The 26,071-nt window shown below is 51.6% G+C and overlaps 1 protein-coding gene across 2 annotated transcripts in view; it reads left to right on the forward strand.

Annotated features, from left to right (window-relative positions):
- The window catches only part of POLR3B (RNA polymerase III subunit B), a 1,087,861-nt gene that overhangs the window by 815,679 nt on the left and 246,111 nt on the right, over positions 1-26,071 (forward strand). For both annotated transcript variants that reach the window (XM_085652533.1, XM_085652534.1), the window contains one exon: positions 19,316-19,458. In XM_085652533.1, the coding sequence (XP_085508659.1) occupies positions 19,316-19,458 (143 nt within the window). The remainder of the gene's footprint in view (positions 1-19,315; positions 19,459-26,071) is intronic.

The raw sequence follows: 26,071 nt of genomic DNA on the forward strand, positions 1-26,071 counted from the left end.
CATCAACATGCTGGAGCTCCGAGCAATCTGATTGGCATTAAAGGCTTTGCTACCCTTCATCAAAGGAAGACTGGTTCAAGTGTTAACAGGACATGGCTGGACTAGCAGGGCATGTCCCTGGTGGTTCAACACCTGGCAGATTCCCTTAATGCCAGTGCGGACAAACTCAGCTGTTGATGCCTAGCGGATCACCAATGGCGTCGCCATCAGCAGTGGGAAGAGCCTTTGTTAGATCCGTTCGCCTTTGCAGAGAATGCACAATGTCAGAAGTTTTGCACGCTGGAGTTTCCCAGGCAGCTCTCATTCGGAGATACTTTTTGTCTTGAACAGAGTTCAGACCTCCTGTACGCCTTTTGGCCCATACCACTTCTACCCAGAGTTCTCAAGAAGATCAGGAACGACCGGGCCCAAGTCATCTTTGTGGCTCTGGACTGGACGGAGAGTCTGTTATTCCGAGCTTCACAGCATGAGCATCGATCCCCCGATCAGGCTGCCAGTTCGGGAGAATCTTCTGTCGCAGCAGCAGGGGAGGGTCCTCTACCCGAACCTGTCAACTCTACGCCTTCTTGCGTGGAGAATGAGCGGCGACAGTTAACAGCATCCATTCCTTCCGAAGTCTGTAATGTTATTTTGGTAGCCATGCGTCTCACCACCACGTAGGTATATGCCTACTGATGGAACAAATTTGTAATGTCTGAAAGAGACACGTTAGTGATAGATTCCTTACCTTAGAATATCCCCAGGTGTCTGACTGGATCCGGAAAGTTTCGCTTAGCCATACCCCTGCGCATCAGTAGGTGGCGTTGTGCGGCTCCGCGTCCGTCACTGGCGTCATAAGCGCCGCGATGAAGCCACGGAGAGTACTTAGGCACCACCCATACACGCTGACGTCAGTTCTTTCTTTTTCCGCGCCAGCAAGCGCAGATCTGGATTGAGCACGTACGTTAGTCGCTTTTTGACTACTATTTTGAGACTTTTTGTCTCCTCTTCTTTCTCCTGGTGCACGTAGGGATGCCCGGCTTTAAGTCCTGTGGAGCCTGTCACCGGAATATGTCAGTGGCGGACCCCCACGATGTTTGCCTCTACTGCCTGGAGACTGCTCACGACTCCCGGGACTGCCGGGATTGCCATGCCATGGCCCCCAAGGCCTTGCGGGAGCGGCGTCCGAAGTTGCTGGAGGTCCGGCATTTGTCACGTCGCCTCTCCGGGTCTAGGAGCCGCTCCCGGGACCGAAGTCATCGCTCCTCTGGATCCAAGTCTTCACCCTCGGATTCCAGTAAGCGACGCCATAAAAAGAAGTCGAAGAAGCATGTTCGCTCTCTGACGTCTCCCCGTCGCTCCCCGGAGCCGGATGCGGGGGACAGGGGCTTCACTCCAGCGGCTCCTCTGGAGCCTGGGAGTCCCGCGGCCTACCCACCAGGTGCAAGAATTCCTTGCTACCATGGACTGCCTTTTTAGGCCTCTGGCTCCCGGCGGCACGCCTTCGGGCCCGCGGTCCCGTGTCCTGATCCTGTTGGCCCGGCGGTCCACCACCGGCGCCAGCCCCGGCACCACAGGATCCAGCGGCTCCGGCGCCACGAGGTACGGTGTTGCCGGCTCCGGCGCCGCACTGGGTGCCATTTATTCCTCCCTTGCCCCGGTTCCAGGACCATTTTGTTGAGACCTGGGATCCGCATTGCGAGACGGCACCGGTCCGACCCCGGCCGGCGCCGTTCTCGGCGCAGTTCCCAACGCCGTTCGTCCCTTCTCCGGCTCCGGCTTTGCCGCCACGACCGGCTCCCTCTACGCCAGAGGTGGACGACGACTGGGAAGGGTCCGAGGACCCTCTTGCCTGGCAATGTGACTCCGAGCAGGATTGGGTGGACGACTTGGAGGAGGCGGGTGACCTTGATGTCTCGTCGGACCCGGGGTTCGCCTCTCCCCCGCCTACTATGGAGCAAGGTGCCTCCTACACGATGGTCCTCCGTCGGGCGGCTGAGGTCCTTAATCTTGACCTCCCCACTGTGGCCCTCAAGACCAACCTCCTCACCGAGGTGCTCCGGTCGGCGTCGACCTCGTCGGAGCCGTTACTTCCCTTCAATGACGCCCTTACCGACGTCCTGTTGGGCACTTGGTTGAGGCCGGCCACGGGGGCCCCGGTGGATAAGAACGTCGCCAGGCGCCATCAGCCAGCGCCCGGTGACCCCGCTTTTTTGACGACTCACCCTACGCCTGAGAGCCTGGTCATTCAGGCTTCGACGTCACAGAGTGCTTTTCCTACGGCCCCGCCAGATAAGGACTCTAAGCGGTTGGATCAGTTTGGGAAGCGTTTGTTCTCTTCGGCCAGCTTGGGGCTGCGGTCGGTGAACACCGCCTGCCTGTTGGGCCGCTACTCACACACGGTGTGGGATGCCGTTGCTCAGGTGTTGCCTCAGTGTCCTGAGGAAGTGCAGACCGTCCTTTCTCAGGCAATTGCTGAGGGTAACGATACGGTTAAGTTCGCCATTCGGTGAGAGTTGGACACCGTTGACTCCTTGGGCAGGGCGATTTCTACAACTGTGGCATTACGCCTGGTTGCGTTCGACTGGGTTCTCACCCGATGTCCAGAGCTCGCTCATGGACATGCCTTTCGATGGCACCCGCCTGCTTGGCGACAAGGCTGACAGTGCCCTGGAGCGCTTTAAGGATTCGCAGGCTACTGCCAAGTCCTTGGGCGTTTCTACCAAGAGCTCGGTGTGAGAAGTTGGCCTGATGTATGATGTCACTAGTTCTAGTGTACACCTTATATCAGTCCAAACAACCCTTATGGTGATTGGTTGTAAAGTCAACCTTATAGACCAGCTATCCTAGTGGTAGCATGGACAAGAGCAGTCTTAGGCTAAACTCTGAATGGCATGTGAAGCCAGCTGTGATACCATATATAATCCCTTGAATACCAAATGAAAGGACACCACAACAGATATATATATAAAATAAAGTGTATTTATTCTAGTCAAACCCTCAGCACTCATTATGAGATTAGAGGTAAGTACAACACAGTCTTATTTAAGCATACATTAAGTCACACAGGTAAGTAATACAGTTAGGCCCTAGGGGCCACGCAAACCATATACTAAGTAAGTGGTATAAGGACCACTGTCACGGAAATAGGATAGGCCTAGGCCTAGGGAATCGCTGGGGCTACACTACACTAGTAACAGTTAGGAAGTGGGAGGCCCACGGGATTCAGGTGCAGAGTGGAAACACTCACGCGTAATGCGTAAAAGTCGATAGAAATAGTACAGTTTAGATATAAACAGTTTAAGGACACTTCTGAAGCAGCTAGAGAGTCGAGACTCGGAAACTAGACCCTAGGATAGTCACTACCCTTGTGAGCACCGAAGTACCCAAGTTACCTAGCCCACGGGCTGCGGGTGCATAGGTGTGAACTTGCGTCGGGTTTCGTCGTGGACTTCTATGGATGCCTGAAGGAAAGTTGCTGACAGGCAGTCAGTGAAGAGTGTCCGGTGGATCCCAAGGCTGGGATCAAGAAGAGAGGAGACCTGCAAGCAGAAGGGACAGAGTCAAGGTCACTAGCCAGTGACCACGTGGAACCAGGAAGGAACCAGGCGATGTCGTGAAGATTGCAGGTGAAGGTGAAGCTTGTCGCTGCAGCCACGAGGACCAGGGAACGTCGAGGACGACCAGGACCAGGAGGCGAGCTGTCCCACGAAGGCTCTTGCTGTCGGCGGCGTCGAAGTTGGACTAGGACTCACCAAGCCTTGGCAAGCGGAACCCACGAAGAACGGAGGACTTGCTTCTGGTGCAGACCAGGAAGGTCTGGGGTGCTTCTCTTTTGCAAAGAAGCAGGAGCCAGTCTGGAGGAGCCAAACCAGCGGTGAAGATTTCAGGGTGCGTCGTCACAAAGGCCACTAGCCAGCGGGCAAGCAACCGGACAGATGCGGCAAGCAGGAAAATGCAGAAGGGCCCCACGCAGGACTCGTGGAGTGTGGGGGGCTGATCTTCGGTGCAGATGGTGCTTGGAGGTGGGGCTTCTCAATCCCCGGTGCACAACTTCGAGGGTGCCTCAGAAGCTGCGCTTGAAGATACCAGCCACTTCTCCCAGGTAGCCGGTCCCACGTCTCTCATCGCTTCCACGGATCTCAGCTCGGCTGTGGATCAGGGTCGGAGAAGTCTGGAAGTCAAGGCTCTGGTCGGGCTCTGCAGTCGGTCCCTCGTAGAACTTCAGCAAAGCAAAGGGTAGTCTCTTGATGGTGCCTGTTTGCACAGGGTAGCCACTCCTTGGCCACAAGGGAGATTCTTCATTCTTCTTCTTTCGTCGAATGTCGAAGGTCCAGAGTTTCTGTTCAAGTTGCAGATTCAGGATAATCTAATCTCCTGGGGCCCAGCTACCACTCTTATCCAAATCTGGGGGGCTGGGTTACCTGCTAGGTCACGCCTTATGGGTGGGACCTGGGAGGGGGGTGGTTACACCCCCTTCCCTTTGTCCAGTTTCGCGCCAGGACTGGGGCTGGAGTGCCCCAGCACCGGTTTGAACTGGACTATGCACGGGACACCTTGTGTGCCCCAGGCATGTCTCATTCTATTCATCCCTCCCTGCCCCAATACACTAAGGCCTGTCTGGGGTGGTGCTCGCACCTCCCAAGGCAGGAAACCTATTGTCCAAGCCTCCCTTGCCGGGATCACTCCCAGCAGCAGGAGGTCAGACTCGTGTCTGTGGCAGCAGCATCCATTTTGTGATGCTGGGGCTCTGGTTAACTTTAACTGGGTAAGTAGGTTACAACATGTCTTCTCCCTCTAGAAGGGAGGGATAATATCCTCATCCCCAGAAATGGGATGGGGGTATTATTCCAAAGTGTTAGACACCTTACACGACATGTTTTGATAAAGCCAAACCATAGTTACCATAACCGTTTAAGATTATAAGGCACTTTAAGAGTATATGGTAGGCTATCTCATAGAACAGCTATTAGGACATGGTTCCGAAAGCTGCAGACAGGCTCAGCTCATGCTAGAGCACCATCTCACATGTTACCAAGCACTCTGCCTCCAGGATTGTTAAGGCCTGCCATAGGAGTGGCTGATAGGTACACATGTGTCTATATGTAAGTTAGGTATAGGAATACTGCACCTAAGCAAGGGGTGATTACACGACCTTGCCCCAGCTGAGTGATCAGCCAGTTGTGTCATAATGGAAGGCCAGGCCAGGGGTGGCATAATACATGCTGCAGCCCCTGGTAGGCCTGGGGTACACCTACGCCCTGGGTACCTAGGGTACACTGTACAGGGGCCAATAAGGTGATCCTATCCAATTGGGTTATGCACCTAAAGTACATAGTATCAATTTAGAGAGAGAACAGCGGGGCTGTGGGTCTGATTAGCAGGCCCACAGCCACATCTAAGTCGAAAACCAGTAAAGCAAAAGCAAAAAGTGGGGGTGAACATAGAAAGCAGACCCTACTCTCCTACACTCTGCCTCTCTCGGTTTTCGTTCCTTTCGAGGCCACGGTAGAGTCAGTCAGGCGCGCCCGTCCCCTAAGCCTGGGCAGACCCAGCCCCAGTGCGGCTGGGGTACTGGTTTCTGCAGGGGCGGGGCGGGGTATCAGCGTGCGGATCCATCCACCTCCACCCCCGCTGCTTCCGCCTCTGCCTCCAAACCTTCCTAATTTGAGCTTCGGGGAGCACCCAACGCCAGTGGGTGGCAGGATCCGCCTCCACCTCCCTCGCTGGCGTGACATTACATCAGACAGATGGGTGCTGCAGATCATGTGTCACGGGTACTACCTCCCCTTTCAGTCCTCCCCTCCTGCCATACCACGTCGGTGCCACCGCATGTCGGGGGATCATTTGACTCTTCTCCGCCAGGAAGTCACGACCCTCTTGGCCAAGGGGGCCATAGAGTGCGTCCCTGGCCCGGAAGTTGGGAGTGTTTGTTATTCCCACTACTTTCTGGTCCCCAAGAAGGACAAAGGGGGTCTGCGTCCTATCTTGGACCTCCGGGACGTCAATCGCTTCCTCCACAAGGAGAAGATCTGAAAGAAACACGTTAGTTAGATTCCTCACCTTAGAATATCCCCAGGCGTCAGACTGGATCCGGAAGATTTTCCGTCAGCAATACCCCTTGCGCGTCGCTAGGCGTCGTCTGCGGCTCCGCGTCCGTCGTTGGCGTCGTGCGCCGTAATGACGTCGTCGGAGTACTTAGACGCCGCCCTCGCGCGCTTACGTCAGTTCTTCTTTTTTCCGCGCCAGTAAGCGCCGATCCGGGAGAGCTACCACTTTTAGTCTTTTTTGACTAAATATTTTGATCCCTTTTGATCCTTGTCAATCGACATCTGGTGCCGGTAGGATGCCTGGGTTTAAGGCTTGCGACGATTGCCACCGACTGATGTCGGTGACCGATCATCACCGCCGGTGCCTCTACTGTTTGGGCCTCGACCACGATGCGGACTCGTGCTCCGATTGTCAGGCCCTGACCTCGAAAGCTAGGCGGAAGCGGGCCCGTAAGCTTCTCGAGCTCCGACAGACATCATCGCTCGTCTGGCTCGAAGTCTTCGGGTAAGTCCAAGCGATCTAAGAAGTCCAAGAGGCGACACCGCTCTTCGGACTCCCCTCGCCGGCCAAGGGTCAGGGTGGTTCCACCCCCGCGGCGCCGCAGGCGCCGCGCACGTCCCCATACCCGACGGTCCCTGGGACTGACGCGGCGCCGGCGGAGATCGCTGCCTTCCTCTCGGCCATGAGGAAACGGCCTCCGCCGTCGACGCCTGCCGGCGCGCCTTTGGGCCCCGCGGACTCGACTGGGCGACCTTGCGTGCCGGCGGCTCCGGCCCCGGCGCCGTTGGAGGCTCCGGCCCCGACGCCGCTGGGCCCCCGTCGACGCCGGTCGACCTCGTAACGCCTCCTCCGCCGGCGCCGACTCCGGTTCCACCCTCGACGCCGACTCCGGTCGACGTCGTTCCCCGGTTCAGCCCCTGTCCGGACCCGACGCCGATGCGGCGCCCACTGACGCCGCTCGAGACTCACTATGTCTATCGTCCGGCTCCAATCCTTCCACCTGTTTACTAGGAATCGGATGACGGGGGCGACTGGGAGGGGTCCGATGACCCTATGGCCGTTCAGGCTCAACTGTCACAGGACTGGGCAGATGAACTGGGGGAGGCCAGTGGTCTGGATACCTCACCGGACACTGGATTCATCTCTCCTCCGACTGTGGCTTCGGAGGAGAGTGCAGCTTTTTCTGTGGTGCTGCGCAAGGCGGCCAAAGCCCTTGGGCTTGAGCTGCCTGCCGTGGCTGTGAGGACTAACATCCTCACTGAGGTGCTTCAGTCTGCAGCAAGCTCCACTGAGCCTCTGCTGCCATTCAATGAGGCCCTCACTGACGTTCTGCAGGGCACCTGGTCCAAGCCCTCCACAGTCCCTCCTGTGGATAGAGAAACGTCGCCAGGCGCCACCGCCCTGCTCCGGGCGACCCCAGTTTTCTGTCGCAACATCCCACCCCCGAGAGCCTGGTTATCCAGGCCTCTACCTCCCAAACCTCCTTCCCGTCCGCTCCTCCGGACCGGGATTCCAAGAGACTGGAACAGTTTGGCAAAAAGCTGTTCTCCTCCCTCAGTTTAGGCCTGCGGTCTTTAAACACCGCCTGTCTCTTGGACCATTTCTCCCACTCTCTGTGGGATACAGTGGAGGACGTGCTGCCCCTGTGCCCGGAGGGGGCCCGGACACGACTTTCCCAGGCTCTGGCCGATGGGAGGGATGCAGCGCGCCATGCAATCCGGTGTGGACTTGACACCACGGACTCGCTGGGTAGGGCGATTTCCACCACGGTGGCGCTTCGGCGTCACGCCTGGCTGCGGTCCACGTCCTTTTCGGGGGATGTCCAGGGGGGATGTCCAGAGCACTCTCATGGACATGCCCTTTGATGGCGCTCGCCTTTTTGGTGAGAAAGCAGACAGTGCGCTGTCTCGCTTTAAGAACTCCCGGGCTACGGCCACGTCCTTGGGCCTTTCGGCCCGTGGCCGCAAGCTTCCGCTTTTCGCCCCTTTCGTGGCCAAGGAAGGGGCGCGTCCTCACGTCCGCAGAGCCACCGGCCGCAGACCCAACCTGCACGCGGTCGCGGACGTGGTTTCCGCCGAGGCGGTTCTGGAGGACGACGCGGTCAGTCCACATCCACCCCGGCACCATCCGCCTCAAAGCCTTCCTAGTCCGAGCTTTCAGGCCCATTCATCGCCAGTGGGAGGCAGAGTTCGCCATCACCTGCTCCACTGGCGTACCATCACTTCGGACAGGTGGGTTCTGCAAATCGTCCGAAGGGGCTACTCCCTCCCCTTCGAGACGACCCCTCCAGCCATGCCACCGCAGCACCACCGTATCTCGGAGGATCATTTGCATCTTCTGCGAGAGGAAGTTTCGGCCAACTTGGCCAAAGAGGCCGTCGAGCGCGTTCCGAGCCCAGAAGTAGGTCGTGGTTGTTATTCCCACTACTTTCTGGTTCCCAAGAAGGGCAAAGGGGGCCTACGCCCTATCTTGGACCTCAGGAACGTCAATGCCTTCCTCCGGAAGTAACGGTTCAAAATGTTGACTTTGGCTCAGGTTCTAGCTGCCCTCGACCCTGGAGACTGGATGGTAGCGTTGGACTTGCAGGACGCATATTTCCACATCCCCGTCCTGCCGGGCCACCGGCGTTACCTGCGGTTCACGGTGGGCCAGGAGCATTTTCAGTTCACCGTGCTCCCCTTCGGCCTCACCAGTGCCCCTCGGGTGTTCACGAAAGTGATGGCGGTGGTCGCAGCTCATCTGCGCAGATCAGGGGTTCCAGTCTTCCCCTATCTCGACGACTGGTTGTTGAAGGCGGGCTCGCCCCAGGCAGTCGTCTCCCACCTCCAGACTACGGCGGATCTCCTGCATTTGCTGGGGTTTTCCATCAACGTGCCGAAGTCACACCTGAGTCCCTCTCAGAAGCTCCTCTTCATCGGAGCGGTTCTCGATTCGGCCCAGTTCCGGGTCTATCCCCCGGAACAGCGAGTCCGGGATATTCAGGCCCTGATTCCCATCTTTCGGCCTCTATCCTGGGTTTCGGTCAGGCTAGTGTTGCGGCTTCTGGGGCTGATGGCCTCCTGCATCCTACTAGTGCATCACGCCAGGCGGCGCATGCGGGCTCTGCAGTGGAACCTGAAGTTTCAGTGGGCCCAGCATCACAGCAACCTGTCCGACCATGTCTTGATCTCGGAGGGCACTGCACAGCAGTTGCAGTGGTGGCTCACGGACCGCGAATGGGTCACGGGCAAGAGCCTCTCCCTTCCCCAACCGGAGCATGTCGTAGTGACGGATGCGTCCCTCCTGGGATGGGGTGGCCATATGGGAGAGGCGGAGATCAGAGGCCTCTGGTCTCCGGCGGAGTCTCGCCTCCACATCAACCTGTTGGAGTTGAGAGCGATCCGACTTGCACTGAAAGCCTTCCTTCCCACTGTCAGGGGAAGTGTCGTGCAGGTGTTCACGGACAACACCACCGCCATGTGGTATTGCAACAAACAGGGCGGGGTGGGGTCGTGGACCCTTTGTCAGGAGGCTCTGCGCCTCTGGACGTGGCTGGAACACCAGGGCGTCACCCTAGTGGTTCAACATCTGGCGGGCTCTCTGAACGCCAGAGCAGACTAACTCAGCCGCCGGTGCATGATGGATCACGAATGGCGTCTGAACTCCGAAGTGGCGCAAGGTCTCTTTCAGCAGTGGGGAGAGCCTTGGTTAGATCTATTCGCCACCGAAGAGAACGCGCAATGTCAGCAGTTCTGCGCGTTGGAATTTCCAAGGCGGCACTCGCTCGGCGACGCTTTTCGTCACGAGTGGAGTTGCGGTCTGTTGTACGCCTTTTCGCCTATACCACTTCTGCCCAGAGTGCTGAAGAAGATCAGGCACGACCGGGCCCAAGTCATCTTGGTGGCTCCGGATTGGGCACGAAGGTACTGGTATCCCAAGCTACTCAGTATGTTGACCGATCCTCCGATACGTCTGCCCCTTCGGGAGGATCTTCTGTCGCAGCAGCAGGGGAATGTCCTCCACCCGAACCTGTCCAGCCTCCACCTCCATGCGTGGAGATTGAGCGGCGGCAGTTGATGCCATTTGACTTGCCTCCTGAAGTCTGTGACATCATTCTGGCAGCCAGGCGTCCCTCCACAAAGACGATATACGCCTGCCGGTGGAACAAATTTGTGGCATGGTGCACAGCAAAGGCTGTGGATCCTCTTTCCGCCCCTCTTTCTGAGGTTCTCCTCTTTCTTCTTTCTTTGGCCCGGCAGGGCTCTGCCCTGGGCACCTTGAAAGTTTATCTTGCTGCCCTCTCTGCCTTCTTACGGCTTCCTGATCAGCCTTCTCTTTTCAAGTCCCCTGTGGTTCAACGCTTTCTTGAAGGCATTACTCATACGTTCCCTCCTGTTCCTTTCGTAATGCCTCAGTGGGACTTGAATCTTGTTCTCACATTTCTGATGTGCGCTCCCTTTGAGCCTCTTCACAGTTGTCCTCTTCGTCTTCTGACGCTCAAGACTGCTTTCCTGGTAGCCATCACCTCGGCTAGACGGGTGAGTGAGCTCCAGGCTCTATCGTCCAAGCCTCCTTTTCTATCTGTTCATCCGGACAAGGTTGTCCTTCGGCCTCGTCCTTCCTTTCTACCGAAAGTGGTGACTCCCTTTCATCTTGGGCAATCTGTCACCTTGCCCACCTTCTTTCTGCCTCCGCATCCTTCCAAAGAGGAAGAGAGGCTCCACCGTCTGGACCCAAAACGTGCGCTCTCCTTTTATTTGGACCGCACAAAACAGTTCCGGGTGGACGACCAACTTTTCGTTGGATACGTGGGTGCTAAGAAGGGAAAAGCTGTGCACAAACGGACCATCTCCCGGTGGGTCGTTTTGTGCATCAAAATCTGTTACTCCTTGGTGAAAAAGGACCCTCCTGTTGGGTTGCGCGCCCATTCTACTCGGGCTACAGCGGCTACTCCTGCTTTGGGACGGGGAGTCCCTTTGCAGGACATCTGTCAGGCGGCTCCGTGGGCTTCGCTACACACGTTTGCCAGGCACTATTGCCTAGACAGCCAAGTCCGGAGGGATGGCTTCTTTGGCCGTTCTGTCCTCCAGGACTTTCTGGTGTGATCTTGGTTCGCAGACCCAGGACTTTCTGGTGTGATCTTGGTTCGCAGACCCACCACCGGGGTTGGTATTGCTTCGGTATCTATTCTAAGGTGAGGAATCTAACTAACGTGTTTCTTTCAGATGAACAAGTTACTTCCCTTCGGTAACGATGTATCTGTAAGAAACATTAGTTAGTTAGATTCCTCACCGACCCACCCATCCTCCCCGTTCTGCGAACTGACATCTAGGGTTAAGGTTGTCCTTTTCAGGCCCCTAGACTTTTTTGGCACCAGTGTCGGTCTCTTGCATGGCTCTGCGTTCCTGGCGCGGAAAGCTATGTACAAGAACTGACGTCAGCGCGCGAGGGCGGCGTCTAAGTACTCCGACGACGTCATTACGGCGCACGACGCCAACAACGGACGCGGTGTGGCAGACGACGCCTAGCGACGCGCAAGGGGTATTGCTGACGGAAAATCTTCCGGATCCAGTCTGACGCCTGGGGATATTCTAAGGTGAGGAATCTAACTAACTAATGTTTCTTACAGATACATCGTTACCGAAGGTAAGTAACTTGTTCTTCAAGATGCTGACTCTGGCTCAGGTCTTAGCTGCCCTCGACCCTGGAGACTGGATGGTAGCGTTGGACTTGCAGGACGCATATTTTCACATCCCCGTCCTTCCGGCCCACCGGCGTTACCTGCAGTTCACGGTAGGCCACGAGCATTTTCAATTTGCCGTGCTCCCCTTCGGCCTTACCAGTGCCCTTAGGGTGTTCACAAAAGTGATGGCGGTGGTCGCAGCTCATCTGCGCAGGTCAGGGGTGTCAGTCTTCCCCTACCTCGATGACTGGTTGTTGAAGGCGGGCTCACCCCAGACAGTCGTCACCCACCTTCAGACTACGGCCGACCTCCTGCATTTGCTGGGGTTCTCCCTCAACGTGCCGAAGTTGCACCTGAGTCCCTCTCAGAAGCTCCCCTTCATTGGAGCGGTTCTGGATTCAATGCTGTTTCGGGTTTATCCTCCCGAACAGCGAGTCCGGGATATTCAGACTATGATTCCGATCTTTCAGCCTCTGTCCCGAGTTTCAGTCAGGATGACCCTCCGGCTTCTGGGCCTGATGGCCTCCTGCATCCTGCTGGTGACACTTGCCAGATGGCATATGCGGGTTCTGCAGTGGGACCTGAAGCTCCAGTGGGCGAAACATCAGGGCAACCTGTCCGATCATGTCTAGATCTCGGAGGGCACTGCACAGCAGTTGCAGTGGTGGCTCACGAATCGCGATTGGGTCAGTGGCAGATCCCTCTCCCTTCCCCAACCGGAGCACACAGTGGTGACGGATGCGTCCCTCCTGGGATGGGAGGCCACTTGGGAGAGGCGGAGATCAGAGGCCTCTGGTCTCCGGCGGAGTCCCGAGTCCATATCAACCTTTTGGAGCTTCGGGTGATCTGGCTTGCTCTGAAAGCATTCCTTCCCTCTATCTGGGAAGGTGTGGTGCAGGTTTTCACGGACCACACCACCGCCATGTGATATTGCAACAAACAGGGCGGGTGGGGTTCTGGACCCTATGTCAGGAGGCTCGGCGCCTCTGTACGTGGCTGGAACATCAAGGCATTACCTTGGTGGTGAAACACCTGGCAGGTTCTCTGAACGCCAGGGCGGACAAACTCAGCTGCCGGTGCTTGATGGATCACGAATGGCGTCTGCACTCGGACGTGGCGCAAGGTCTCTTTCTACAGTGGGGAGGGCCTTGGTTAGATCTTTTTGCCACCGAATAGAATGCGCAATGTCATCAGTTCTGTGCATTGGAATTTCCAAGGCGGCACTCTCTTTTCATCGCGAGTGGAGTTGCGGTCTGTTGTACATCTTTCCGCCTATACCACTTCTGCCCAGAGTGCTGAAGAAGATTCGGCGCGACCGGGCCCAAGTCATCCTTGTGGCTCCAGATTGGGCACGAAGATACTGGTATCCCGAGCTACTCAGCATGGCGATCGATCCCCCAATCAGTCTACCTCTTCGGGAGGATCTTCTTTCGCAACAGCAGGGGACGGTTCTCCACCCGAACCTGTCCAGCCTCTACCTCCATGCGTGAAGATTGAGCTGTGACATTTTACAGCTTTCGATCTTCCTCCCGAAGTCTGTGATGTCATTCTGGCAGCCAGGTGTCCCTCCACTAAAACGTTATACGCCTGCAGGTGGAACAATTTTGTGGCATGGTGCACAGCAAAGGCTGTGGATCCCCTCTCTGCCCCTCTATCTGAAGTTCTTTTGTTCCTTCTTTCTTAGGCCCAGCAGGGCTCTGCTCTGGGCACTATCAAAGGTTATCTTTCAGCTATCTCTGCCTTTTTGAGGCTTCCAGATCAGCCTTCTCTTTTTAAGTAACCGGTTGTTAACCGTTTTCTTAAGGGCATTACGCACATGTTTCCTCCCGTGCCGTTCATCATGCCTCAAGGGGACTTGAATCTTGTTTTGACCTATCTGATGTGCGCTCCTTTCGAGCCCCTTCATACCTGTCCTTTGCGTCTTCTTACTCTTAAGACGGCTTTCCTGGTCGCTATCACCTCGGCCAGGAGAGTGAGTGAGCTCCAGGCTCTTTCTTCCAAACCTCCTTTCCTTTCTGTTCATCCGGACAAGGTGGTGTTAAGGACCCGTCCTTATTTTCTGCCAAAGTTGGTCACGCCCTTCCACATCGGGCAGACCATCACTTTGCCTACCTTCTTTCCGCCTCCGCATCCTTCAAGGGAGGAAGAGAGGCTCCACTGTCTGGACACAAAACGTGCGCTTGCCTTCTATCTCAAGCGTACACGGCAGTTCAGGGTGGATGACCAGCTTTTTGTTGGCTACGTGGGTGCCAAAAAAGGTCAGGCGGTGCACAAACGGACTATCTCTCGGTGCATCAAAGCATGTTACTCCTTGGCTAAGAAGGAGCCTCCTGTGGGGCTGCGTGCCCATTCTCCTAGGGCAACTGCAGCCACTACTGCATGGGACGCGGCGTTCCCTTGCAGGACATTTGTCAGGCAGCTATGTGGGCCTCGCTGCACACGTTTACCAAGCATTACTGCCGTGACAGTCAAGTCCGGAGAGACTGCTTCTTTGGCCGTTCTGTGCTCCGTGACTTTCTGGTGTCATCTTGTTCCCAGACCTACCACCGGGGTTGGTATTGCTGGGGTATCTATTCTAAGGTAAGGAATCTATCACTAACGTGTCTTTTTCAGATGCACAAGTTACTACTTGTGTAACGATATAGCTGTAAGAGACATTTGTTAGTGATAGATTCCTTACCGCCCCGCCCATCCTCCCCGTTCTGCGAGCTGGTTACTAGGGTTAAGGTCATCCCCCTTCGGGCCCTAGTTTTCTGCACCAATGTTCAGTATCTTGCATGGCTCTGCGTTCCTGGCATGGAAAGTTGTGTACAGAACTGACGTCCGTGCACATGGGTGGCGCCTAAGTACTCTCCGTGGCGTCATCTCGGTGCTTCCGACGCCAGTGACGGACGTGGAGCGGCACGACGCCACCTACTGACGCGCAGGGGTACTGCTAAGCGAAACTTTCCGGATCCAGTCTGTCGCTTGGGGATATTCTAAGGTAAGGAATCTATCACTAACTAATGTCTCTTACAGATATATCGTTACACAAGTAGTAACTTGTGCATATTCGACAGAAATGTCCATCGACCCTCTTTCTGCTTCCCGTTCTGATGTTTTTATCGCAGGGCTCTGCTCTGGGCACTTTAAAAGGGTACCTTTCAGCCTTGTCTGATGTTCTGCCGTTGTCAGACCAACCCTTGTTATTTAAATCCCACATTGTGAATAGATTCCTCAAAGGACTTGTACATCTGTTCCCACCTTTCCCTTTTATTATGCCTCAGTGGGACCTTATTTTGATTCTCACATTCCTGATGCAAGCTCCATTTGAACCTCTGCACAATTGCCCCCTTTGGCTGCTTACCATCAAAACAGCCTTTTTGGTGGCAATCACATCTGCCAGGAGGGTGAGTGAATTGGAGGCTTTGTCATCCAAGCTTCTGTATCTGACAATATTCCCTGATGACTTCCTCTTTTCTTGGGAAAATGGTACCACCCTTCCACGTGGGGCAATCTGTCACCTTGCCCACTCTGTGCTCCGCCGCATTCCCTCTAATGAGGAGTGAACTCACTATCGGTATCCAAAAAAAGCTTTGTCGTTCTACTTTGACCGCACAAAAGAATTCTGGATGGACAACCAACTCTTTGTGGGCTACGTTGGGGCTAAGAAAAGTCGTAAAGTGCAGATGAGTACTAGTTCACGATGGGTCGTCCTCTGCATCAAAGAAATTTGCTACGCTCTGACGATGAAACAGCCTCTTGACGGCTTAAGAGCTCATTCCACCACAGCTAAGGCTGCTACTAGTGCATTGCAATATGGAGTTCCAGTCCTTGACATATGTCAGGCAGCAGTGTGGGCATCCCTTCACACGTTTACCAAGCATTACTGTGTCGACTGTCAGGTCTACCAGGAACGCCTCTTTGACCTTACTGTCTTGCAGGACGTTCTGGTCTAAACTTGTCCTCAGTCCCTCCTCCGGGGATAGTATTGCTTGGGTATTTATTCAAAGGTAGAGACTCTGCGGCTAGATGTCTCTATCAGATAAACACGTTACTTGCCTTCGTAAACACCGTATCTGGTAGAGACATAATCTGGCTGCAGATTCCTGAATGACACACGCATATTCCTCACTTTGCAGACAGGTTTATATGTTCAGAGCTGTTACCTTTCAGGGCCATAGTTGTTCAAAACACATCACTGTCAGTGCACTTCATGGAGAGCCTATGCCCATCTTCCTCCAAGACATGCAGGCACTTTTGGCCATAGGAGTCCTAGAGAGGGTCTTGGAACCAGAAATAAGCACTGACTGTTACTCCTGTTATTTCCTTGTGCCAAGGGAAAGTGGAAAAAGACTTGTTTTAGATTTCCACCCTATGAATGCCTTCTTTGCGGACAAAATCAAGATACTAATGCTGGTCAAAGTTCTGTGTGCCCTGGATCCAGGTGACTGGATAGTGGCTTTAGACCTGCAGCACACTTACCTTTGTGTGCTCATCTTGCAGTTCAACACATGCTAGTTGTGGATCAAGGTGGGCCAGGAGCATTTTTAGTTTGCTATGCTCCCCTTTGGCTTCACTAGTGTACTGAAAAGTTCACTAAAATGATAGAGGAGGCTGCTGCACACCTTCAGAGGTCCAGGACTTTCAGGCTTTGATCCCAATGCTTCTCCTTAGTCCTTGGTCTCACTTAAGAGTGGCTATGAGACTTTTGAGCCTCTTGGCATCCTTTATCTCACTTAATGGCTAAGCAAGGTGGCATATTCCGACTCTGCAGTGGAATCTGAAGTCTCAGTGGGCCCAGTGCCAGGCGAACCTCTCTGATTCCATACAGGTTTTGGATGGGACAACAAAAGACCTACAGTGGTGGCTACTCGTCCATAGTTGGACTGGTGGCTCACCCCTCTCCCTGCCCCACTCTGAGCTGATGGTGGTGACAGATGTATTGCTGCTGGGTTGACGAGGTGGAGATCAAAAGACTCTGGTCTCCAAGAGAGACTCAGATCACCCTGTTGGAGTTATGGATAGTTCGCCTAGCGCTGGCAGCCTTCCTACTGTCCATCAGGGACAAGCTGGTTCGGTTTCTCATGGACAACACCACCGCCATGTGGTTCTTGAGCAGGCAGGGTGGGTGGAGTTTTGGGTCCTGTGCTAGAAGGTCCTACCCCTATGGAGTTGGCTGAGGCGTACAAGCATTTCCTTGGTTGGGAACCATCTGGTGTGATCTTTGAAGGCCAACACGGAAAAACACAGCTGTCGTCCCTGGTCAAATCACGAGCAGTAATAACATTGTGAGGTGGCAAAGGGAACCTTCCAGCAGTGGGCAGAACCTTGGCTTCATCTTTTCAACACCATCCAGAACGTGCTATATCAAACTTTTTGTGCGCTGGAGTTTTCAAGAAGGCTTTGTCCTGGAGACCCATCCCACCATGGAGCAAGGAACTCCTATATGCCTTTCAGCCGCTGCCTCTCCTTCATGAGTTCTGAAGAAGATCAGGAACAACTGGGCTAAAGTTATGCTAGTGGCTCCAGATTGGGAAAGGTGTGTGTGGTACCAAAAACTTCTGGGCACAAGCATCTGTCCTCTAGACTATCGCTTTGACACCCGCAATATGTGTCTTTACTTGCAAAGATGTGTGAATATTTGCTTTGTCTCTGGGCCAGCAAAGACGTGCAGTTGGCACCGTTAAACGTTATTTGTCAACTATTCTGGCATCTTTGCATTTGCTGGGCGGACCGCCCCTGTTCAAGTCACCTGTTGTGATGAGGTTTCTCAAAGGTTTGACTTGTTCCCTCCCAGCCTAGACCCTATGTGATGCCTGAGTCTGACTTCAATTTGCTCCTCACTTTCCTCATGTGCACTCCCTTCAAACTGATACATAGATGTCCTTTGTCTTCTTATTCTGAAGACTGTGTTCCTGGTCGTAGTAACTCTGGCTTTTCTCCTGAGCGAACCTCATGTGCAACCGTCTTACACCACCATTTTTCCAGATGAAGTGGTGTTGAGGACCAGGGTGACTAAAGGTTTTCCCACTTTTACATTGGTCAATCAATACTCTCTCAACCTTCTTTGCTCCGCCTCACACCCAAAGGAGGAGTAGAGGCTCCATCAGTTGGACCCCAGAAGAGCCTGAGCTTCTACATAGATCACATCAAAGACAGTCACTTTTTGTGGGGTTTTCAGGATTAAAGAAAGACAATGCGGTGCATAGATGGACTCTGTCAAATTGGATAGTCCTCTGCATTAAGATCTGATACTTACTAGCCAAGTAGCAGCTGCCAGAAGGTCTAAGGGACCATTCCACCAGTGCCAAGACTGCTACCTCTCCGCTGATCACCAGAAAGAGCATTAACGAAAGAAACTTGTTCTGAATCAATCTGTGTTACACACTTCCTGAGAAAGAGAGCCCTATAGGCCCTTCCTACTAAATCCAGGCTGTGGTCTCTGCCTTCTAGTAAGGTGTTCCTTTCTTGGGATATTTACAGATTAGCTACTCTTAGTCCTCCATTTACCCTTTCATTGTACAATATCGTTTTGATACCAAGGGAAGGAAATAAAATTGCAAGGGTCAAACATTCTTAAGTTTTCTGGCATGAAGTACCAGTTGAGTTTGCTCCATTTTCTGTTTTTCCCACCTCCCACTAACTAATATTCAGCTGTTTTTGCTGAATTTCCGAAAATGAGAAATCTAGACAAGAAAAAGTTCATTAGAGTTATTTACCCTCTGCAAAGTGATTTTATGATGAATACGTTCTTCCTTCCACAGATTCCTCCTCACCCTCCCATTCCCCACTGCGGGATGATTAAGCTTAATATTAGTTTTGCTATAGTTCTACTGTTCTTTGTCCATTGTGGCAGTCAGAACTGAGATAAAAGGGCACAAAACAATCTCTGTACATGCTGTTCATGATGTTTCCAGTTCTGTTGCCAAAGAGATATGTTGGTGTGGAGCCACTCGTGTGACTTAAAGTGGCCATGCAAAGCTATCCACTTGGAAGCTTTTCATAATATAAGCATTATGCAATAAGAAGAACCTATCTGTCAAAAAGTGTTACCAAAGTTAGGTAACTTGTTGACTTTCTGAAATGTTGAGGTGGGTTATGTTAGCTGAACTTGAAGTTTGTAATAATAGAAAGTAGGTTACGGTAGAAGGAATGGCCATGACAGTGGTGTTGATTAAATGGGGAAAAAAGGGTAGCCAGACATTTGAACTTCAGGGTCACGATCATCTTCCTGAACATAAGTAATACAGTTGTGTTTTGCTTTCAGTAAGTATCTGTTTTACCTATTATCAACCTTTCAGTTATGGGATGTATTGATAACAATTTGAAATGTACAAATAAATTAAGAAAAAGAAGTGTTTTGCTTAATTATATTCTTGTATCACTAAACATCTGTGACTTGAATGGGATAAAGGCAAATGTCTTGGGTTACAGCACTTTGAGGCTACTTCTACCTATGAAGATGTTTCTGTAGTTGTGCCAAATGTTAGTGACATTCATGTGAACATGCCCAAATGGTTATTAGCACTTCACTTGGATGCCTTCAGCATTAGCCCATTTACATGCTTAACTAAAGATTAATTTATTGCTCTTTTTCCTTATATCAGAAAATAGAATGACTCATTATTTTTCCATAATTAGGTACAAGGGATCAACTGATTCTTACATTGAAAAAGTAATGATATCTTCGAATGCTGAAGATGCTTTTCTAATCAAGATTTTGTTGAGACAGACAAGACGACCCGAAATTGGAGATAAATTTAGTAGTCGTCATGGGCAAAAAGGTACTGTGTTTTAAAGTGTTTTGTGAAGCTTAGAACCTTGTATTGGTTTTTGGTTTATTCTGAATAGTGCTGTGGTGTGCTGGGATTCTTGAGGGAGAAAGAATGCTAATATAAAGCAAATGTTCAAATTCTGTAAGTGTTTTTTTAACATTTATTTTATGAGCAATAGAGAGAAGGTAATGCAAATGGCATCTCACAAACAACAGGACATTTGTAGATAAACTACAACCTCTAAGTTACAAATTCAATCATGTAATGCTCCATTGGCTGCCCATAAGAAGTAAAGCGACATTTAAAGTTCTTTGTATTGCCTACAAGGCAATTCACACTACAGGTCCTGAATACTTAAAGAAATCCTTTCTGGCTTACACGCCCATCAGATCTCTTCGCTCAACAGATGCTAAACTTCTGGTCGTCCCTAGAACCAAAAAAGCCAACTGGGGCGACAGAAGCTTCATAGTCACCACATCCAAATTATGGAATTCTCTTCCCGTGCAGATTAAGGCTAGTCCCACGCTGCTATCATTTAGAAAACAAATAAAAACTTAGCTTTTCAAGCAATAGGCTTTTTTCTCACCAGCCATTACCTACCCTTCCAGCATATAGCGCCGAGACACCGACGGGTACTTGTGCGCTTTACAAGTTGTTAAAAAAATAATAATGTAAATCTCCATTCTTTAACCCATTGCGTGCTGATGACGAGCTTCGCTCGTCATGAGTCACAGTGGAGCTGTGCTCATGACAAGCTGAGCTCGTCATTACTGCCGCGGCCCGCCCACGCGCGATTAATTCCCCGCCTGTGCGGGAGAATTAATCAGTGGGCGGGGTCGTGACGAGCTGAGCTCATCATGAGCACAGCTCCACTGTAAGTCATGACGAGTTGAGCTCGTCACGAGCACAGCAGCGCCGCGGCACCCCTCCCCCCCACTCCCCTCTGCACCGCGGGGGAATTACCCCCGCAGGGAAGGGGTTAAAGCACGCCCCATGGGTAAAGTCCAACACTTTGAAATACACAGAAGAAGGAAACTTCTGACTCGCTTATAAAGTGATGGGAAGACGTACAAATAACTGTCCTTGCAGAAGAGAAAGGTTATCGCCCATTGGCAATACTTGGATAAATGTTATATTTTGCTGTCTATTCTTTTGAGCCAGCTTACTTACAAAAGGGAGTGATCAATATAATTGATATTAAAGAAATTGCAATGCTTTAACCAATAAGTGAGAGTCAGTAAAGAAAGAATATTAGAGTTCATGTTTTGGTATACTTTGTGTGATTTTGTTTTTAAACATCAGTTGTTTTCCATGGTGGTGGAAAGAAATGTGAGGGCTTAGCCATGATGGACAATTTGGAGGACTCACTGTCTGAAGTGATAGACTGCCACCCCTGGAGCAAATGTTGAATCCTGCCTCCAACAGAGTAGCTGTGTGCTGAAAAGGACACACTAAAGCAGTTTTGTGGCTGTGGTTGTTGAGGAGTGGGGAACTGAGCTGCATGTTGTTCTTGCTGCCCTGGGTATTGTTTTTATGATCCACAAACTCAGCACAAAAAAGGTTGGTAGCCCTGCTGGGGTAGTGGTGGGTACTGGCGTTTGCAGAACTTAATACCACCGCCATAGCCACATAGGGGGGGAACTTGCTGGAGGGATTGTTTGATGGGGGAAGATTCCCCCTAGGAATGTGCTGTGGCCTTGCTTTCTTTAAACCATTCTAGGCATGAATCCGCCTTCTCACCAAAAAGGTGATCGTCATTGTGAGGGAATGCGGTTTAATATATGGTGTGGTCCAGTCAGGCTTTTTTGTCAAACTTCAGCTTAACCCTAGGTAGCTGTGGAGGCTTTAACTATGGAACAAGTATAAATCATTTGAACAGCACCATAACAATTGGACAGGAAAGAAACACAGCTCTCAAGAAATCAGACGCCAGTTTATCCGAATAGGCTGTATTTTTGCAAATGTTTAGATACCAAAATGAAAAAGATCCACTGGAGTGTTCCGGAGATAGAAATACTTAAAGAAACAGTAAATTACAACTATTCACTTAACTGCAAATAAGCATTTGCAAATTCAACGAGTTTGACACTCGAAAGTTTTCAAGCAAACTTTGGTCAAAGTTGAATGCAGTCACTTCCACTTACTTTGTATGACCAGCTCTGGCAGGGAGCAGGTCAAGGGAACGAACAAATTCACAAGGAACAGTTAACTCATAGAAGAAGCCGTCTCCAGTTTAGTTACAGAGTTAATAGCAACTTGCCAGTAGTCCTGATGCAAGGAATACTGGATGCTGAAGGATGCTGTGCGGTCAACAGGAATCTTCCAGAGACTACCCCATGGTCTACGGTGCTGGTGGGTTGACTTTGACTACAGGAGTCGAAGTTCCTTAAAGTCCTTTATGGTTCGGCAAAAGTCCAGTCACCACTGGATTACTGGTCTCCAGATGCATTTAAACCAGTGATTCCCTGTTTCTGGCAATAGCTTGCCTTCTGGATGACCAACCTGCACTCTGATGACACTTCTGGGTGTAGCAGACTCAGGAGCCACTTTTGAGCTTTGGGTCTCAGCTTTTCAGGCTGCGCTACGACGAGAAACAATGATCCGGTGATCTGGGCTACCAAACCTCCGTGTCAGTGACCCTACCCTTAAACGTGTATGTTTGATTGGCTTATACCCAATTGGCATAAGCTAGCTTACTTATTAGGCCCCAGTATATGGTACCCAGGGCCTGTAAGTTAGTGTCTCTCTCAGGGGCCGCAGCACTTGTGCCACCCTAGGTGGGACAAGTTAATAGGTGACTGCCTCTGGTACTTCAGACTAGTAGAGCAGTTTAAAATTGATAACTCTGCTTTGCCATTTTAATCAATGGCAAAGCCCACACTCTCTTTTTAGGTCTCACCTGAGCCAGCTCATGTGCTGCTCTGGCAAGACATTTAGGGGCATATGCATCAACATTAGCATTTGCGATTCCTTATTAGCGAAAAATAAGGATTCGCTAATAAGGAATAGCAAAAGGCTATGCATGTAGGAATCGCTATTCAAATAGCGATTCCTTAATATTCCTTATTACCGAATCGGTAATACCGAATCGGTAATAAGGAATACCTACCCATTCATTCCTATGGGCTTGGAGGCCCATAGGAATGAATGTAAAGCCAGTCTGTATTAGCGATTCGGTATTACCGAATCGCTAATAGCGGGAGCACTTTAAAGGGTGCCAGGGTGTCAAAAGGACACCCTGTTGCACCCCTGAAAATGATATGTGCACATATGTTGCACACACACATGCTCTAAGGGCATGTGTGTGCGCAACATGAAACTTTGAAAAATGCACAAAAGTGCATTTTTCAAAGTTTTTGCAAATTACCATGCAGTTCATCTTAATGGTAATTTGCTCCCCCTATTAGCGAAATCGCTAATTTTTTAACTTTGATGCATTGCATTTAAGGAATCTCACTTTGGGATTCCTTAAATGCAATCGCTATTTAAGGAATCGGTATTTAAGGAATCCCTATTTAAAGAATCGCTATTTAAGGATTCCTTAAATAGCGATTTCTGCTTTTGGGTTGATGCATTGGGATTGGGTATTTTTTACTGAATACCGGGAGCTATTACCGAATCGGTATTTTACCGACTGGATTTTGGGTTGATGCATGAGGCTGTTAGTGAGTGGGGCTTTAAAAAGCAGACCACAGTTTTTTGGGTGGCATAGAGCGTGTGGTTACAGGCACAAGCAGAGGCGCCATCTGGCTTTCCTCTCGCTGTGCCCATATACGTCTCCCTTCAGCAGTCACCTCCCTGCTTTTTTGTGTGTACGGTCTACGACTTTCACCTCAGACCTGCAGCGACGACATTGTTTCCACACGAATAACGTGATTCATTTAACAGTTGGCTCCGCCCACGATTGCTTAGTAACGCAAATGAAAAGGAAGCTATCGACTTCATACTCTGGGTCGTGTTTTCGCAGCAGCTGTGCTCCTGTTTGCCATGGCTCGCGCTCACAGGTCGACCCCGCACCACAAGAACCCGACCGCCCCGCCTACTCCAATGACGGCTCGCATCCAACGTGCAGCGAGTTTTCCCTGATCTTTGACTCTAGGGGAGAAAATAAAGTCGCAGGAGAGTCGAGTTCCTCCTTCCCTCACACACCCCCATTACCCCTCCCAGATAATGACTCGTGGCTGGCAACTTCAGTAAGTGAGTGGGAAGAAATCCGGCAACACTACCAATCACTGACAAATGATTTAAATTTAAAAAGCACGGCATGCAAGCGCTGGAAGGAACTTTTTGGAAAGTGCAAAACCCTGACTTTTAATCTGCGCAGGTCACGTGTGAGTGGTTTATCCAGACCAGATTGTTACATTCTGGCACTGCCACGTTCAGATTCTCTCTTATTTATAACTGCAAGTGAAGGACTGAAGATAAACAACATATCTGCAATGAGGACCAACGCATGGTACGTGTGGCACTGGCACCTTTAGCCAGCCCTCGCTTTTCATGCTGTTTTTTGAGGAAGTAGTTGCAGTTTTAAAAGTGAAACTACAAGTCCCAGAACACACTATGAGAATAGCTTAAAAAGCTAGGACGTACTGCCTGATGTGCCACTAGTGTTCCGACAAATGCACAATTACCACCTTTTAACCCTCTCTCTACCTACCTCTCTCTATACGTCTCTACCTCTCCCTCTCTACCTCTCTACCTCACTCTCTACCTCTCTACCTCACTCTACCTCTCTCTACCTCACTCTACCTCTCTCTACCTACCTCTCTCTACCTCTACCTATCTCTCTCTACCTCTCTCTCTACCTCTCTCTCTACCTCTCTCTCTACTGCTCTCTCTTTACCTCTACCTCTACTTACCTCTCTCTACCTCTCTCTCTCTCTCTCTACCTCTCTCTCTACCTCTCTCTCTACCTCTCTCTCTACCTCTCTCTCTACCTCTCTTTCTACCTCTCTACCTCTCTCTCTCTCTACCTCTCTCTCTAACTCTCTCTACTTCTCTACACCCCTATCTCTACACCCCTATCTCTACACCCCTCTCTACCCACCTCTATCTTTCTCTCTACTCACCTTTCTCTCTCTCTCTCTCTACACACCTCTCTCTCTCTCTCTAAACACCTCTCTCTCTCTCTCTAAACACCTCTCTCTCTCTCTACCTCTAAATGGCAGCCAGAGCCTGATAGCACTGCTTGTCCTTAAAAAAAAAAAAAAAAAGCATTGGCGTAGCCAATAGGTCTCGCCTTTGGGGCATTATAAGTGTTTAACCATGCAACAGTTAATGTTGTTGCACCAAGGATATTGTGCTGCATAACTAAATACTTATAAGGTCCCAAAAGCGAGACCTATTGGCTATGCCAATGCTTCTTAATATGTGTAAGTTACCCATGTGTATGTGCTAAAAAGCAGAACGTGTTTAATGTGTTCAGGCAGTAAAAAATTGTCATTTTTACTGGGAGACATACTGGTAGCCCCATTGGCAAATACAGAGGTACATGCTGACAACTCAGCTTTGCTAACTTCTGAATGGGGCTACCAAAGTTGGTACTTCAAGGTATCAAACAACTCGTTTCATTAAGCCCGACTTGCTGCCCAAGTCAAAATTAATGGTTCGAGGCATATGAGCTGCAGATTACACACTTTTGCATAGATCGCCATCTGGTGTTGGGCCCGGATGTTTGCAGTTTGTTTTTCCTCTTGGAAAGTCTTTGGAAGTCACGAGGTCGGTGACTCCTCCCTTGGATCGTATTGCGCATGGGCGTCGGCTCCATCCTCGGATTGTTTTTTTCCGCCATCGGGCTCGGATGTAATACTTCGCGCTCCGGTTCCGAACATTTCCAGTTCGACGATCGAAGCGGAATCCTCGCTCATCGCGGTATTGTTTAGATCCTGATCTCCTCAATCACCTTCTTTTCGACACACCTTCGATTCCAGTCGTCGACGGCGGCCTTCGGGCCTATCCGAGCTCCGGTCCCGGCTGACGGAAAGAACTCCATTCAAGAAGTGCCCTCGATGTGGGTCCAAATTCCCCCACACCGATCTTCATGAGGTGTGCAACCTCTGCCTCTCTCCTGAACATGAGGCTCGAGACTGTCCCGCCTGCAAGTCTTTCAGATCGAAAAAGAATATTCGAGATCGAAGGGCCAGACGAAACATGGCGCACTCCTCGACCTCCGTTCCAGTCGACATCTTCGGGGACGACGTCGAAGCTCCGGGACAGCAGCACACCGAAGAGGACCTCGTCACTGCTTCCGAAGCCGACGACTCGGATGTGGAGGACATCACCCCGGCGCAGAGGGTTGTGAGTACTGTACCCCTTCCCACACCCGCGCCAACACCCAAAAAGGCTTCGGTCACGCCTTCGCCTCCGGGCCTAGGCAAGACCAAAGACACTGCTTCAAACACCCCACCTTCGGGCCCGGTGAAGAAGCCTAATAAGCCTTCCGGCGGCTCGGGCTCGAGCCAATCTGCCATCGGTGCCGATAAACACACTTTGGCACCGAAAAAGAGACCGGCCTCTACCTCGACACCGAGCTCCGCACCAAAGTCCTCAGTGTCGAAACCCAGCCTTTCGGTGCCGCCAAACATCATAAGGCCCTCGGCACCGACACTCCCGCGCCGAAGCC

The sequence above is a fragment of the Triturus cristatus genome, chromosome 4_1, assembly GCF_964204655.1.
Source record: "Triturus cristatus chromosome 4_1, aTriCri1.1, whole genome shotgun sequence".
Lineage (NCBI taxonomy): Eukaryota > Metazoa > Chordata > Amphibia > Caudata > Salamandridae > Triturus > Triturus cristatus.